Below are 16241 nucleotides of genomic sequence, written 5' to 3'. Positions count from 1 at the left end.
ATGTATATCTTTCTAAATTGCCATATCTTGAAACATGTATATCTCTGAAAATTCTCTTAAGTTTTGTGTGTTGAATTTAATCAGGTGATAGCACTTAGGCTTACTCATTCTGCTTTTTTGTTTTTCACTCAATTTCATTTTGAGGTCTATGCATGTTATTATATGTACGTCATTATTTCAGATTGCTGCATTGTATTCTTTCATAAAAATATACCACATTTTAATAATCACTTCCTTCAAACGTGGTTATCTCAGTTGTTTTCAGTGACTCCCATAAATGATACAGTAATCATTCTCATCTTCATTGGTTCTGTGGAAACCTGTCTGAGACTTACCCTGAGGCAGTGTTTTCAAAGTATAGTCCCTGGATCAATTACAAGTGCAAGTTCTTTAGGGACCTACTAAATCAGAACTGTGGGCCCAATGATCTCTGGGTGATTCTGACGCAAACTCCGGCTTGAGAACCACTGCTGGCTCTGAGTACTTCCAGATAGTTCCAGAACGGCTGTCACAGTCAAAACCCCCACAGAACAGCATGAATTCCCGTTAGATAGAAGTACCATCCTTAACAATCTGTGTGTGTAGATAACTAGAAGAGAAGTTTTGCCAGACTGACACCCACTTTAATCAGTGATCCAACCCATTCCAGCAACCTTTTGCAGATCTAATTTTTCTTAAACTCTTTTTTTCTGTGATGTTACCCTTGTTTCAGAAACCAATTTTCTTTCACACCAGATACAATGACATCTTTTTGAAAATACCCATTACATGCCAGATTCTTTATGTATATTACCTGTGACTTCAACAAGTTTTCTTGTTCCTCTTTTACCCCCCTCCCCCGACTATGTAGTGGTGAAGAAACAGATGTGGATTCACATATAGATTTGAATCCCAGCACCACCACTTAATGTGTACACACCACACAGCTGTGTAATGTTGGACCTTTACTAAACCCACGTACCTCATTTTCCTCCTCTGTAAAAGGATAATAGTATCAGCGGGTGTCTCACACCTATAAAGTGCTTAGTACTAGGCCGCCTTAAGTGGTCGCTTGTGCTGCTGTTAACACCTTCACAAGTAAGGAAACAGTCTCAGAGATACTAAGTAACTTAACCTGAGTGGACTATGTATTGGTTTCAAACAAGGGAAGGCTATTGTTTTCAGTCACCAATCCTGCCTTTTAGATACAATTTGTTCTTTAAGACTTTGAGTGCCTCCTGCCTCTCCAGCCTTTTCCCCTGACCCCCTCTGCACTTCCTCTACTGACTTCTCTTCCGCTGCTCACCTCCTTCTTAATTCTACATGACTGTTGGGCCTGTCCTCAGACAGATTTCCTGATCAGAATGTCCTCTCTTCCTTCTGACCTTTGTTCATCCTTCCCATTCTTCAAGAACTGGGGTTCCTCCCTCCCTGAGACTGCCTGCTTGCCGGCTTCCCCTCTCAAACACTGAGGGTGTGCTGCCCGCTCTTGAACCCTCAGGCACAGTGCCTCTTCTGCCAGTTGCCCGAGTTTTCTGTTGGAGCAGGGCCCACACTCTTACTCCGTGTGTGCTTCCTGTAGGAAGGGCCTGGTCGCCTTGTAGTGTAGTGTGTTTCTTTTATTTTATTGCATCACCTTTTCTAAATAGAATTCGAATTGGATATTAATATTAATGGTTTTATTAATTTTTATTAAGTCAGAAATACCAGAAATACTGTGAAGTCATAATAACCTCTCCAGTCTTACTTCCTTCAGCTCCTGACCCTCTTGGGGATAGACAGATACGCAGCTCAGTTACCCAGGAAACATAATTTCTTACCCAAATGTCAGTGTGACCACTTCAATGTGAAATTAGAATCCCAGTTTCCTCTTCGATCATGTTCAGGAGAAATATGTGGTACGAGAGCAAACTAGCTGTAAGACATTAGACAAGTGTTTTATTTTCCTCACCTTGTAAATGAAAGGAATTGGTCAAAATCTGTGTTCCCAAACAATATGCAGAAGAATCACTTGGGTTGCTTCTAAAATGTGTTGACTCCCAGGTCCCTCCCCCACAGGACAAGGTGACCGGGAATTTGCACGTCTGGCAAGCACCTCCGATGTGTCTGGGCAGGCACTCCCAGGGAACACCGGCCTCTCTCATCTCTCTCGTTCTTCCTATCCTTAAAATTCTTTCAGTCTCATTTTATTTTATTTTGAATTAGTTTAAATTCTTAAATGCTTTCATATGATTCTTTATCATCATTGCCTAATTTCCATGTTGCCCCCCAGGTAGCCACTCTTCTTGATCTTATAATTACCTTCAAGTTTTTTTATTAAAAACAGCAAATACCAATTTGGATTATTATTATTTTTAAACATGAAAGATACTCTGTTTTGCACTCTCCTGCACCTTGATTCGTTTTCTCCTTTAATATATTGTCCTGGAGGTCTGTGTCAGTTCATGGAGAGTATCTTTTTTCATTCCAGTGTGTGATGTACCATAGTTTATTAATTGACCTTTTGATACTCATTTGTATTACTGGCTGTCTTTTGCTTTTACCAACAGTGTTGCATTGAGTAACTTCGGACATACTCACCTCAAGTATATCTTGTATAATAAACGTATCCAAAATGGAATTACCAGATCAAAGGATATAAGCATTAGAATTTCAGTAGAAACGCAGGTTGTCCTCTGTAGAGTGTCGTACCCATCTGCACTCCCAGGGCCAGTGTAGGCCAAAGCGGTTTGCTTCTGTTCAGCATTTGTCAGGTGAACCAGTCCTGGTGGGCCCGGCAGCTGATGCTCAGCTGGTGTCCTCTCTTCCTCTACAGCTTCGCAGCCCAAGGAGCGCCCTCGATCTGCAGTCCTCCTGGCTGAAGAGACCTCTGTGGCCCCCCTTTTTGCTAACAGACGGTCCCAGCAGAGTGTCTCGCTCTCCAAAAGCGTCTCCATACAGAACATTGCAGGGTGAGTGGGGATTTAAAGACAGCACAGTTGACATCTGGATGACAGGAACATAATAATCATTATCATTGAAGAAAAAGACTCATAGGGGAAAAGTATAAAATACTGGGTTTTATTTATTATAACTGAGTGATATAGTCAAGGAAAGGAGGATTACATTTCTGATACACTGTCATGACTACCATTTTGTAGTCATTACCAGGCAAGGTTGTCCTGTGCCTCTGTGCATGATCAGCCGGACCTGCTTTTAAAGAACCTGAGTGTAAAAGGATGAATTTTAGACCAAAATAAGAAGTGGGAATGGGAAAAAGATGGTTTAATGCTGAAATTTTGGTTGCAACCACTTATATTTTCAGAATCACACTTTTCTACTGGTCAAATGAACCTGTTTTTCTTTTTTCTTTTTTAATCTTTTCATCTGTTTTCCATCTTGCCTCTTGACTCCTAAATCAGTTTCATGGGGGTGAATAATGGGCCAGGCACTACTCGTAGGTTCCCACGCACTTACTTGCACTGAGTTCCTTTTGTGTTCCCTACAAAGGTGGCTGTGGCCCCTGTGTGTTCAGGCCTCGGCTGTCACGTGGTTAGCACAGGGCTGATTTGCTGGCTTTTGATGTAAGAGGCCTGCCTTCCTGTCACATCAAGAAGTCATCTCAAATATTAGGACTCAAAACATCTCTTGCATCTTTCTTAACCTAGGCCAGAGGAAAATTTGTAACTGAAGGTGCAAATCTCTTTGTATTTCCTAACCTCTGTGCAGGCTAGTGTTTCCTTCTCCTTAAAAAAAAAAAAAAAAAAGCTTCAGGCATTTTTAAGTTGTCTTTATATTATCATTACCTAAAGGCCTTCTTTTCAAAGTTGTTATGTTATCAAAAGATACTTGCATTATGGCTTTAAAGTTGCTCTTTAAGTAAAATACAAAGTTTTAAATGACTCTTAGTGGCTTTTGTGTCATACCACAAACAGTTACTGGGCTCCTACTGTGCTAGCTGGTGAGCTGGGATTGAGAACGTCCAAAGAATAGTTTGCTATAAGAGCTCAAGGTCTGTAGCTGCTTAGGGAGTGGGGAAAGTGCAGTGGTGAGACGATGAGTTTCAATAGAGAAATTGTTTATATATATATACAGTTTAAGGGAACAGAGTTCTTGCACTTGTTATTACAAAAATATCCAAGACTCAAAAGTCCAAGTTTGCAATGATGTTAAAATGCTTCCAACCTCTGTTAATAGTTCATGTTGCATATTACTGGGTGCCTGGCATAAGGAATTTGTTTTCAGTCATGGTAGTACTTACAGCCAGCATCACTTCAGTGTTTTTCAGGGACTCATTTAAGAACACAAACCATGGCTTATAGAATGTATTTGACAGTCTGTGCTGCTTCTTGTCCTCAGAGTCGGCAATGATGAGAGCATATCAAACACCTGGAAATTCCTGTCTCATTCAACAGACTCATTAAATAAAATCAGCAAGGTCAATGAATCAACAGAATCACTTACTGATGAGGGTAAGAGGAAGCTGTGGCCTGTATTTTATGCCTCTATAGATGCTGCGTGCCATTACCTAGAATAGTAGTGCCTGCCTCTTCCTTGTTCCAGTAAAGATTGTCTAAATGGTCTACAAAGCACCAAATGCTTTATAATGAATTGGCAGTCAGTATCCAGTTGTTGGACAGCTGTGCCCTGAAGGGTGTCATTGATTCAATGCGCTCCTGCTCCAGTGCAGACGCTCTCCCTTCCTTTAGACTTTCCTGCACGCTCAGTTCTGGCTCTCGGCACAGTTGTAAGCCCCCTCTCTTAAAGAAGGTCCCTTCTAATCCGTACTTTATGTAAGAATCATGTCTTCATCACACTTGACTTGTGTTTATCACTCCTAACCAAACTTTTTAATATAGAGAGCGTGTTACTCCCAAGCAGGAAATAATTTTTTCCTACTACACAGAGTATGTGTTCTATGACTATCCCATTGTAATGTAGACTCTTTGTGTTCTACGAAATTATCACCCCCACAGAAGTCCAGCATGGGCTTCTTAGAGGTCACAGACTGAAGATCCTGATATTGATGTTTTGGTATTTTGAGGAGTAGGTACAGACATGAATGAAGGGCAACTAATGGGAGACTTTGAGATTGAGTCCAAACAACTAGAAGCAGAGTCCTGGAGTCGAATTGTGGACAGCAAGTTTTTGAAACAGCAGAAGAAAGATGTGGTCAAACGGCAAGAAGTGATTTATGGTGAGACTGTTCATTTGCTCTGCTAATATTTGATTTGCATTGTTCACCATTTTTTAAATTATACTTATTGTACAGCGGAAGGTCAGTTTTCAAGTACATAGCATCTCAAAGATTTTCTTTAAAAACTTTGGGGTACACAGACATTTCTATCCTTTTCTCTCTCTTTAAAACTATTTCCTTTACTTTCATTGAACATCTTGTATAACAGTCCTAGGAAGCGATCTCTACGGTAGGGTTTTAATTCCTTAGCTATGCTAGAAACTATAAAGGCAAATGATTTCTAGGAAATGGGAACAGAGTAAACTATGAAAGGTTTTGAATCCAGTGAAGACCTCTTTGGGAACCACTACTGAAAACGATGGAATTCAAGCCTGTCAGAAAAGAGTGTTAAGTTGCATGAAACTTAGAGAAATAAGATGAAAACACTTTAGGAAAAGGCAGCTGTTGACCTGTTGTTATAGCTTAAATCGGGCTTTTAATAGCAGCAGGCAATCTTTGAAGGAGAAGCCTTGTCACGGCACCCCTGACCGCCCCCCCCCACCCCCGTGTCCCTCCTTCAGAGCTGATGCAGACTGAGTTCCACCACATGCGCACGCTCAAGATCATGAGTGACGTGTACAGCCGGGGGATGATGACGGATCTGCTCTTCGAGCAGCAGATGGTGGAAAAGCTGTTCCCCTGTTTGGACGAGCTGATCAGTATCCACAGCCAGTTCTTTCAGAGAATCCTGGAGCGGAAGAAGGAATCTCTGGTGGATAAGAGTGAAAAGAACTTCCTCATCAAGAGGGTGGGAGATGTGCTTGTAAATCAGGTGAGCAGTGGGAAGGATCTCGGGTTCTTGCCACACAGCGTGGGGAGCAGTGAAGCTTTGGGGCTCACTAGCCATGTGCTCTCACCTTGCTGGGCCGTTAGGGACCTTTGCAAGCTTGGGCAAGTTATTCAGTCTTTCTGAGTCTCAGTGGGATAAGGACAGTAGATTTTCTCTCCTAATGCTATTTTTAAAAGTTAAAAGAAATGTACATATAAAGTACCTAGCATTTATGGTAGATAATAAAAGTCATTTTTCTCCTCAGAGTCTATGCCATCATCAAAACCAGTATTGTTTAAGGAATCAAAGCATATTGATTGGAAGTCTCTACTTTCTCCTGTGTCTTTAATGTAAAGGAACCATTTATCTAAAAACCACTGAGCAAGGGAAATTGAATAAGGAACTATCTGTAAAATATTTTATAAAGTTTATGTTGCTGATGTTTCCTTGGGTGTGGTGTGGTTTTAGTCCTCCAGAAACAGTTTGGCTTAAAATTATTTTGATACTGTCATATGTGTTTGTCATAGACAGTTTATTAATGTTTATTTCTGAAACATTCTTTTTTGAGAAAAATGTTGCTGGTGTTACCTTAACAGGCAGGAGGGCGTGACATCATACCTGATTGGCTCTTTCTCCCCAGCAATTCCCTACCTCAGTGTAAAGCAGAGGCTTAACAGCTGGAACATTTGCCAGAGAGTTGGAAACTGTATCCTATCCTTGTATTCTTGAGTGCGGACTCCTCACCTCATTGATTCATGAATGCATTCATTCATTTATTTTTCAAGGATTTATAGAGCATCTGCCAAATACCAAGTGGAACCACAAGGCAATGTAGCTTAGACCTCTGTCTTATGGGACCCATGTTCTAGGAGTAAAATTAGGCATCTTAGGAAATCCATGCAAAAGCACTGTGGTCAGTGCTTTAACACAGGTGGGAGGGCTGGCTCCGCATGTGACCTGTGCTCCCCAAACACCCCCTCTCTCCGTGTTTTCCATGTCTCTCTCTCTCTAACTTTTCCTAATAAGTTCATAGGTATTTTTGTGCTTGTTTTCTTAAATGTGTTTATAACAGCTTTATTTAAATGTAATTCACATGCCATAAAATCCACCCATTAAAACTGGAAATTCAGTTCAGTATATTCACAGAGGTGTGGGGCCATTACCACAATCACTTTTAGGACATTTTTATCACCCTTTGCTGCTCCCTTGACCAACTGCCCCAGCCCTAGGTGACTGCTAATCTACTTTCTATCTCTGTGGATTTGCCATTCTGGACATTTTATATAAATGGAATAAATATGTAGTCCTTTGTGACTGGCTTTTCTTCATTCAGAATAATGCTGTTAAAGTTCATCAATACTGTAGAGTATATCATTCCCTTTTATGGCTAAATAATACTCTTACCGTATGTGTGTACAACATCTTACTTATCCTTTGATGGGTATTTGGCTTATTTCCACTTGAGGGCTGTCATGAATAGTGCTGTCATGAACATCCATGCACAAGTTGCTGTGTGGACCTGTGTTCTTAGGTCCAGGAGTGGAATTGCTGGGTCGTAACATAACTGTATTCAGCTCTTTAAGGGGCTGACGGGTAGCTCTCCAAAGCTACTACACCATTTTAGTCTTTGGGGGGATTTATGAGGAGGCAGGCTTGGGTTTTACAGTAGCCTGTAAACTTTGTACAAAATGCTACTACTGTAAGCTCAGCACCCTGAGTCACAGCAGAACCTCTGTTCCTTTTCCTCTGCAGTTTTCAGGAGAGAACGCAGAACGCTTAAAGATGACATACGGCAAGTTTTGTGGGCAGCACAACCAGTCTGTGAACTACTTTAAAGACCTTTATACCAAGGACAAGCGTTTCCAGGCCTTTGTAAAGGTATCGACGTGAAACCCGGAAAGCCCCCTCATTGCCCAGAGCGTTGTGTCCCTGTCAGTTTTAGCTGGAGCCGTCGTCCGTGGCCCCTGACAGTTTGTTTGCTCCCTTGCAGAAGAAGATGAGCAGTTCCGTTGTAAGAAGACTTGGAATCCCAGAGTGCATATTGCTTGTAACCCAGCGGATCACCAAATACCCGGTTTTATTTCAAAGAATATTGCAGTGTACCAAAGGTGAGTCTCCTTTCATTCGTCATCCGTGACAGTGGACTGTTGCTGTATGTCCGACAGCAGTCGAGGCCCTGGGGAGGAACTCCTCATGCTCTGCCAGCTCTCAGAGAGACCCTGTTTTGTCTTAAAAATAGTTTTCTTGAGTGAAATCTTGAAGTGTTATGTCACCAGGTAGGGTATATGTGGTAGCAGGAAGGGAAGGGACCCCTTCCTGATTCCATCAAGCTTTCACAGACGTGAGCAGCTTCTCCGTGATCACTAGACTGGGAGGTAATTCCCACCAGGATTGCTGCCCTTGCCCCTCGAATGGGAGCTGACTAGTGGCTCTTGGCTGTCCTGTTCCCAGGCTGTTGCATTAAAGATGAGGCACAACAGAGACATGGATGAAAAACTTGCTCTTCTCCCTCCATAAAAAACGGTTGGTTCCTTTTACCTGAGGCCATAGCATAGAGTTGCTTGTTATCATTGGGAAGAATTAAGCTTGTGACAGAGGGACAGGCACTGGCTTTGATGGGTGGGCTTTGCTCCGACAGCATGACATGGAGCAAGAAAGGATTCGCCCTCCTTCTGCCCTTGTCTGAAAGGATCCACTAAAAACAGACGTGTTCTTTCCTCCCAGACAGTGAAGCGGAGCAGGAAGACCTGGCCCGGTCCTTGCGCCTGGTAAAGGGTGTGATCGGAGCTGTAGACAGCAAAGTGGCAAGTTATGAAAAGAAAGTGCGTCTCAATGAGATTTACACAAAGACAGACAGCAAGTCGATCATGAGGATGAAGAGTGGGCAGATGTTTGCCAAGGAGGATTTGAAGCGGAAGAAGCTGGTGCGGGACGGGAGTGTGTTTCTGAAGAGCGCAGCAGGAAGGTTGAAAGGTAAGGTCGCTTCGTCTGAGTCTAAGCATATGCCAGACAAAAGCAGGCAAAAATCCAAATATTTTGTTAGAAACTCACACAAGCTTTGGTCCTAGGGAGCATATATCCAACCATCACACAGGAGCAACAAGCATCTAATTGTTCTTAATCTTGTATCAGAAAGGACTGGTGTGAGGTAGCCTATAAAGTCATATAAAAGACACTGTGATAATAAGGAGATAATGCCATCAGGGAAAATGGAAAAAAAAGGACTTTAAAAAACAAGGCAAAGAGTAAGATTAATACAAAAATTCAGGCTGCTAAGGAAAGCATATTTATATTTCCCTGTGAGAGGTGGGCAGCACACGTGGGGTCGGAGCCCTGTTAAAGCAGCTGCAGGGAGAGAAAGGCCATCGGCCACGCACAGAGCCCGAGGCTACAGATGCGGCCCCTTCCGAGGAGGCGTCAGAGGGATTTTCAGTTCCTGAGACCTTAGGGAAATGTAAATTTACCTCAAGTCAACTAGGTCTGTTATTACACTTTATGATACTCATATCTTTTATCTTTCTTTAAGAAAAAGAACATCGTAAAGGATACTTTCCCTTTGTTTTAATTTTTACTTTTTAATGATCGGCTCAATCAGGTCAAGGAAGTTACTGAGGTCTGCTCATTTATCTGCACATCTAGCTTTTGTTTTGTCAGTGACTCCCTCCATCAGACCCGTGTTCTCCGGGCCTTGGGGGCTCTCACTGCCCCAGGAGCCTTGCATTTGCTCCCCCTCCCCCTGGGCCCCCGTGAGCGGAGGTCAGGAGGCTGGCCAGCTGTCAGCCCCAGTGGCTTAAACGTGCCTCTCTCATCTCTGAGGTCTAGTGGCGCCATAGGATGCTGCTGTCAGTAGTCAAGAGCCCTCAGGCAGAACTTCTGCTGCTTAGACCAAACACTCGGGAAGTCCTGGGCAATCCAATGGTTTCAAAAGCGAATGAAGCAGGATACGCTGCTTAGAAGCAGGGATCAGAATGAAGAGACTTGGAGAGACCCTTGCTCTACAGTCAGGAGGGCTGTCAGGGAGGCCTGGACTCAGGATTGGGGGGCGGCTGGCTGGGGAGCAGCGCATCACGGAGGAGGGAGAGGAGGGTGCCGGACAGAAAGCGAGAGTGAGCATTAAGCACGGAGCTGAATGTCTGGCTTGTCCTGGGAGGGCTCTCCGGCCGGCGGTGGGGAGTGAGCCTGGGCTGGGGCCAGGTGGCCGAGGCGGCTCAGACTGGGAAGTTGATCAGTGACACTGTCGGGCAGCAGGGCAAAGAATGGGCTCAAAATAGAGAGTTTTAAGCAGGAAAGGGATAAAGTAGGATGTGTTGGTACAGTGCCTGGGGGCAGGGAGGTAGGCAGCAGGAGTGAGGACCCTGGCGACAGCGTTAGGAGAAATGCTGGCAGTGACTGGGGAAGGGCCCGTCCCAGCCCAAGTTCCAGCGGAGGACAGGAGAGGGAGGGACAGAATCCCTGCCACCGCCGGCGGGTCTCACTGCTCTGTGATGAACATGAACAGGCGATCCCCGAGGCCCCCTCCTTCCAGCCCTGAGACTGGAGCTCCGAGAACCCCAGCTCAGGACTCTCCACACTGCCACTTTGAGACTCGGAGCCAGACTGGTACAGAAATCCCTGCCTTCTCTCGTGAGGACCTGAATTTCCTAGAGCTGCTGCTGCCTGGAGCTCGCCATTTATTGTTCATTCCCAAGTAAAAACTAATGGGTTTCGGCTGTTGGAATAGAGCTGTGGTTGCTGGTGGCAGCATGACAGGCTTTCCGGCCCAAAATGCCTGCGGTGGAGACAGGAGGTGGCGTTGGTCACTTTCACCCCCCAAGCGAACTCCATCCAAGAACAGCCAGTACTGTGTCAGGCTCCCTTTGCAAGGGATGATGGGATTGTTTTCCTCTGATCTACTGACACTGATCATATAAACCTCAGGATCCAAAGAGGGCGAAACTTGTGTTTTGGAACTTTTTTTTTTTTTGGCAGTCAGCTGAATTATTTAAAAGTAAACTTCAAAAAAAAAACTTGTCAAAAGTAATCATAGTGCATGGAAAGTTACTGTGGTTTAGTCTGGAAAACTAGACCTCCCTAAGAATCAGCAATCCTTGCTGTTTTCTTCCTAGCTTTGCAGTGACTCACACAGAGGGGGGGTTCCAGTCATGGCAGAAGTGGTAGGAAAGGTCGGCCTGGCCACCTGGATGGGGCTGCACACACAGTTCCATTTTTTTTTCAAGGAATTGTAGGCCCCCCCTTCCCAGAGTGAGGAATCAGCCTGTTCGATCTCAATAGGCAACTCATCTCTAGAGTTATCAGGCTTTGTCCTTAAAGGAATCATGGAAAATGTCCCTTTGTACTCCTAGAGGACTAGAGCAACAGTGTGTGGCATTCCTTTGTCCTGACATCCAATGGGAGATGTTCTTTTGGCTTTTGTTTTAACTGAGAAGGAGACAAGGCCGTTTCCCATGGTGCAGAGCGGCTGAGGCCAGTGAGGTCGGAGTTGGGAGGGGGGCCATTATAGCTCACATTTCACAGGTGCCTGAAATCAAAGGGGGTCGCTCTTCTGAAAGTGTGGAAGACATCCACCCTTCATTAGACTTAGATAATTTTATAGGTCACCTTTTGGCAACTTTGCTGCCTGCCACCCCACGCCTTTCCCATCATTATAGCAGGAGTTGAGAAATAATATGACCTGAGTATTTTGTGGACTATGTTACTATTTAGCATCTGTCAAAGTCCTGCTTTCCAACTTCAAAGTATTTTATTCTTAAAGTCTTGCCTCATGGGATTTATCTTTTCAGAACTGAGTACATAAACTTTTCCAAGACAAATCTTTGTTGAAAAATCCTATTTTAAAATGCCTCTCAAAATCTAATAACCAGATCTGGATCCAGCAGAGATGCAAGACTTGCCTTGAAGGAGGGTGGGCTCCCTTCCTGACTCGCCTCTGGGGTGTCTCTGTAGCTGAGTCATCCTAATAAAGCTCTCTGACAGGCTTACTTGTAAGTAATCATTGTTCTCTTTCCTCTTCCCACTTTACAGAGGTTCAAGCGGTTCTGCTTACTGACATTTTAGTTTTCCTTCAAGAAAAAGACCAGAAATACGTCTTTGCGTCATTGGTAAGCCAGTTGTTGGTCTCTCCTGTTTGTAATTAATGGTGTTCAGAACAGCGAGGGTGGGGGTGACTGGAAGCACCAGACTGATGCCCCCCTGCTCAGCGGCTTCCGGCTGAGGACAGAGTCCCCTGAATCATTTCATACTTACCATACCACTGAAATGTTCTGCCTTCCCTTCACCCCAAGGATATATTTCTGCTCCTTTATAATCTTTTTGAGAGCCTTGGACATTTGATCTAGAAAGAAATGTCACTGGAGTATTTCTCACACATTATGCCCCATAAATTTATAATATTGCAGCCAGGTTCTGGGAAGAGCCTGGAAGGATTCATCATGTAGAAAACAGGACTAGAACCTTTATAGCCATAAATGAGCATTTCCTTTTTGGAAATATTTTTCTGTTTGACAAAATATAAATGAAATAATGAGATATTTTTCTTTGTCCTAAATATGCCATTTTGTTAAGCTATAGGCTTTTTTTTTTTTCAGTTTTATTGAGAAATAATTGACAGGTATCACTGTATAAGTTTAAGGTGGACCGTATGATAGTTTGATTTCCATACATTGTGAAATGATTATCACAATTGGTTCAACTAAGATCCATCCTCTCCTATGGATACAATGTAAAGAAAAGAAGAGGAAAAGGCTTTTCCCTTTGTGATTGGAACTCTTAGGGTAACCACGCGTGTGCCACAGAGCCAGGGCAGCTGCAGTTGGATGCCATGCCTCGCATCCCTGGCACTCACTCACTAGGTAACTCGAAGCTTGTACCTTTCCGCCCACCTTCCTCCAGCCTCCTCCTCTCCCCTCTGGCAGCCACACGTCTCGTCTGTTTTTCTATGAGTGTGGTGTTTTGTTTCGGTTTGGTAGATTCCACTTATACGTGAGGTAACATTGGGTCTCTCCTTACATTAAAGTTACTCTTCAGAGTTAGAATATGGTACCTTTCTTAAGTCTGCCTCTCCCCTTTGCCAGGACCAGAAATCAACAGTGATCTCTTTAAAGAAGCTGATTGTACGGGAAGTAGCACATGAGGAGAAAGGCTTGTTCCTAATCAGCATGGGGATAAAAGATCCAGAGATGGTAGAAGTGCACGCCAGCTCTAAAGAGGAGCGAAACAGCTGGATTCAGATCATTCAGGACACAATCAACACCCTGTAAGTCGGACACCGAGCCCATCCCGGCCTGCATGATTTCATAATAGACTGGGAGTGGCCAGAGGAATGGACATCTTAGGAGTGTTTTGTTTTGTTTCATTTTGTTCTAACAAAATGGTTGTATTAGGAACAGAGATGAAGATGAAGGAATTCCCAGTGAGAATGAGGAAGAGAAGAAAATGCTGGACACCAAAGCCCGGGAGTTAAAAGGTAAAGCTGCTGGACGTGGTTGGAGGCCCTCGTCTGTGGGTGCAGGAGACTGCTTCCCGGAGTTACTGCCACTCCGATCCGGAGCTGCCCGGGCAGGCGCTTGAAACGGAGACAAGTAGCATTTAACGAGACTAAATCTGAGCTGACACTGGTCCTGGTAAAAAAAAAAAAAATGGCCGTAAGAATGTATCTGACACTAAATGAAGGGATATTGATTCTCTTATCTCAGTATCAGCATTCTTGGTGTCATTCTTTGTACTTTGTCCCAGAAGAATTTTCCAAAATTCACGGTCCCTTGAAAGATTAAAACAAGGAGAGAAAGCTCCTTGAGGAAACAATTTTCCGGTTCATCTGTTCCTCTCAGTCACTCCTGCCCCTGTGCCTTATGTGGTTTGGGGAGAAGTGTGCTTACTGATGGGGCTCAACCCCATTCGCTGGGTCCTGCTGTTTCCTGTTGTCCTGTCGAGGCCCCACAAGGCCTGCATTCTAGTCCCCACTGCACATGATAAAGCCGGGGCCCACAAGGCCAAGCAGCCTGGTCACACGGCGGAGCCTAGGGCTCTTCGGTCTGTGCAGGTGCTTACTGACTGTGCTTCGGGTAGATACAGCCCAGAGGCAAGTAAACATAAGCACCCAAGGAGCTTAGTTAGTCCCTGCAGCTGGATGAAATGGTAACATCCTGTTTCAGTGAGGAGAAAAAAAGATGGACAGATTGAGCCTGGAGCCAGGGCTGCATCAGATTCAACTGACCTGTGATCAGGGTGCAGGGATAAAACTTCCTTCAGTTAACCTGTGAAGCACCTGGGTGGGCTCTCTGCTAGGTGCCAGGGATGCAGAGAGTCTAAACCAGGCTCCCTGCCGACGGGAAGCTCACGCCCTGGCAAGGGAGACACATAGCTGACCCACCACCAAGTTGTCGATCAACAGTAGGTCCAATATGAAGAGTGTGGACCCCGCTAATTCTGCCTGAGGTTAGTCTCCCAGAAACTCTGGCATATGAGCTACACTGGAGAAAAATTCCCCAGAAGAGAAGAGTCAAGTGCAAAGTGGGGAAGGACTGGATGTATCCACCAGAGGGGGCAGGGGCAGATGGCTGAGGGGCAGGGCCAGGAGATGGGAGGTTGGGGGATGGCACCGGATCTTGAAACGCAACAGGGAATGAAAAATTAGCAAAATTAAAATTTTTTTTACTGGTGTTGAAGCCTATTAGGAGACTGGCTGGCTCGAGGGAGTGTGGAGCACGGAGAGTGGAAAGAGCAGTTGGGGAAAAATGGAACAGGTCCCATAGGAAGGGGCCGGAGAGGGAACGGGGTGAGAAGGGAGAGAGGAACCAGTAGGGACGCCAGGGCAGAGTGAGTAGGTGGGCGCTCCCAGGCCCCAGCCGGGTGAGCGGGGGGTGAAGATGTTGGCCGAGGAGATAATGATGCAGGTCAGAGAGAGGCGGTGGGGCGCAGGAATGGCGAAAGGTTCTGGCCTGCAGAGAATAAGCATCCAAGTGACAGGGACACTCCGTTGGTCTGATGCTTCAAGCAGGTAGGGCTTGGGATGCTTTTTGTGACTTATCAGCACGGCAAGTAACTGAACCACTGGAGTGAATGAGACCCCAAGAGGAGAGTGTGTAACAGTGGGGGAGGCCGCCCAACACAGAGCCGCCCTCGGGGACCCAGCTACGCCATCGCGGATGGCACATCTGTAAAGTGCCCCGAGATAGTGGTAGGGAGAGAACTGGTGACGTCCTCGGGGTGAGGGAAGAGCCATCCATACTGAAAAGGATGGATTCAGTAATGAAGGGTAACCTTGGAAAGAGCACCTGCAGAGTGATGGGCAAAAGCCAGAGAAGAGTGGGTTGAGAAATAAACAGGAGGAAATAAAGTGCAGGCTTGTTGCGTCAGAAATTCTGGCATTTACTTAGTAAGGCGCATCATAGTTTTCCCAGTATAAATTACAAAACAAAAACTTGATGCTGTCTGCATGATGAAAAAGAAACGCTGAATCTGTGCTCTGTGTGTCCCATGAATCACCGCAAGGTGGCGCCCACGTCTGCTCATGTCCTTGGGGGCCGAGCAAGAGCGAAATGCCCAGACCTTTTCTCGATCCACCCTGCAGAACAACTTCAACAGAAGGACCAGCAGATCCTGCTCTTACTGGAGGAGAAGGAGATGATTTTCCGGGACATGACTGAGTGCAGCACTCCTTTGCCAGAGGACTGTTCTCCGACTCACAGCTCTAGAATCCTTTTCCGCTCCAACACAGAAGAGGCTCTCAAAGGAGGACCTTTAATGAAAAGTGCAATAAATGAGGGTAATTTACATTCAGTATTGCCCCCTCTTCTTCTCTTCCCAAAGTGGTTTACACACTAAAATTACCTGCCAAATAAGTTAAAGCACAAACACAGAGAACAACCCAAAACAAGTATTTTTCCCTTTAGTAAATTATTATCAGGTAAGTATTCTTGTAACTGCCACTCCGGTCAAGAAGTAAAATGTGGCCAGACACTCAAAAAGCCCCTCCACGTGTCCTGTCCCCACCATAGCTCCCTCTTCTTCCTCCCCTCCCCCCGACCGCCCCTTACAGAAGGAACAGGTATTGTGACTTTTGCAGCCATCGCCGAGGCCTCCTGTGCTTCTGGGCCAGGTGCCTCTTCACACATACTCTGCTGCAGACTTGTCCAAGTGTTCTGATTGCCTTTTAAGATTCTCAGTTTTCGGTGTCTTACCATCCCTTTTCCTTTCCACACAGTTTGTCTTTAAAGAGTCTGACGTTTTGACCGCAGTTTGGGTTTTATTCACGCAGTGGCTCTGTTTTTCTGTGCTCTT

The 16241-nt window shown here is 44.9% G+C and overlaps 1 protein-coding gene across 15 annotated transcripts in view; it reads left to right on the top strand.

Annotated features, from left to right (window-relative positions):
* Positions 1 to 16241, top strand: part of AKAP13 (A-kinase anchoring protein 13) — a 291101-nt gene that overhangs the window by 257987 nt on the left and 16873 nt on the right. For 13 of the 15 annotated variants that reach the window (XR_012127222.1, XM_073227249.1, XM_073227241.1 and 10 more), the window contains 11 exons: positions 2795 to 2930; positions 4318 to 4430; positions 5003 to 5155; positions 5716 to 5966; positions 7716 to 7841; positions 7954 to 8071; positions 8688 to 8936; positions 11985 to 12061; positions 13034 to 13215; positions 13343 to 13425; positions 15532 to 15726. Coding sequence is in view for 14 of the 15 variants with exons in the window: in XM_073227249.1 (XP_073083350.1) it covers positions 2795 to 2930; positions 4318 to 4430; positions 5003 to 5155; positions 5716 to 5966; positions 7716 to 7841; positions 7954 to 8071; positions 8688 to 8936; positions 11985 to 12061; positions 13034 to 13215; positions 13343 to 13425; positions 15532 to 15726 (1683 nt within the window). In the remaining variant the exon portion in view is untranslated. The remainder of the gene's footprint in view (positions 1 to 2794; positions 2931 to 4317; positions 4431 to 5002; positions 5156 to 5715; positions 5967 to 7715; positions 7842 to 7953; positions 8072 to 8687; positions 8937 to 11984; positions 12062 to 13033; positions 13216 to 13342; positions 13426 to 15531; positions 15727 to 16241) is intronic. The other 2 variants (XM_073227242.1, XM_073227240.1) reach the window with 2 other exon arrangements.

This window comes from Manis javanica, chromosome 18, assembly GCF_040802235.1.
Source record: "Manis javanica isolate MJ-LG chromosome 18, MJ_LKY, whole genome shotgun sequence".
NCBI lineage: Eukaryota > Metazoa > Chordata > Mammalia > Pholidota > Manidae > Manis > Manis javanica.
The sequence above is the reverse complement of the archived record's forward strand: the minus strand, read 5'-3'. Positions and strand labels throughout refer to the sequence as shown.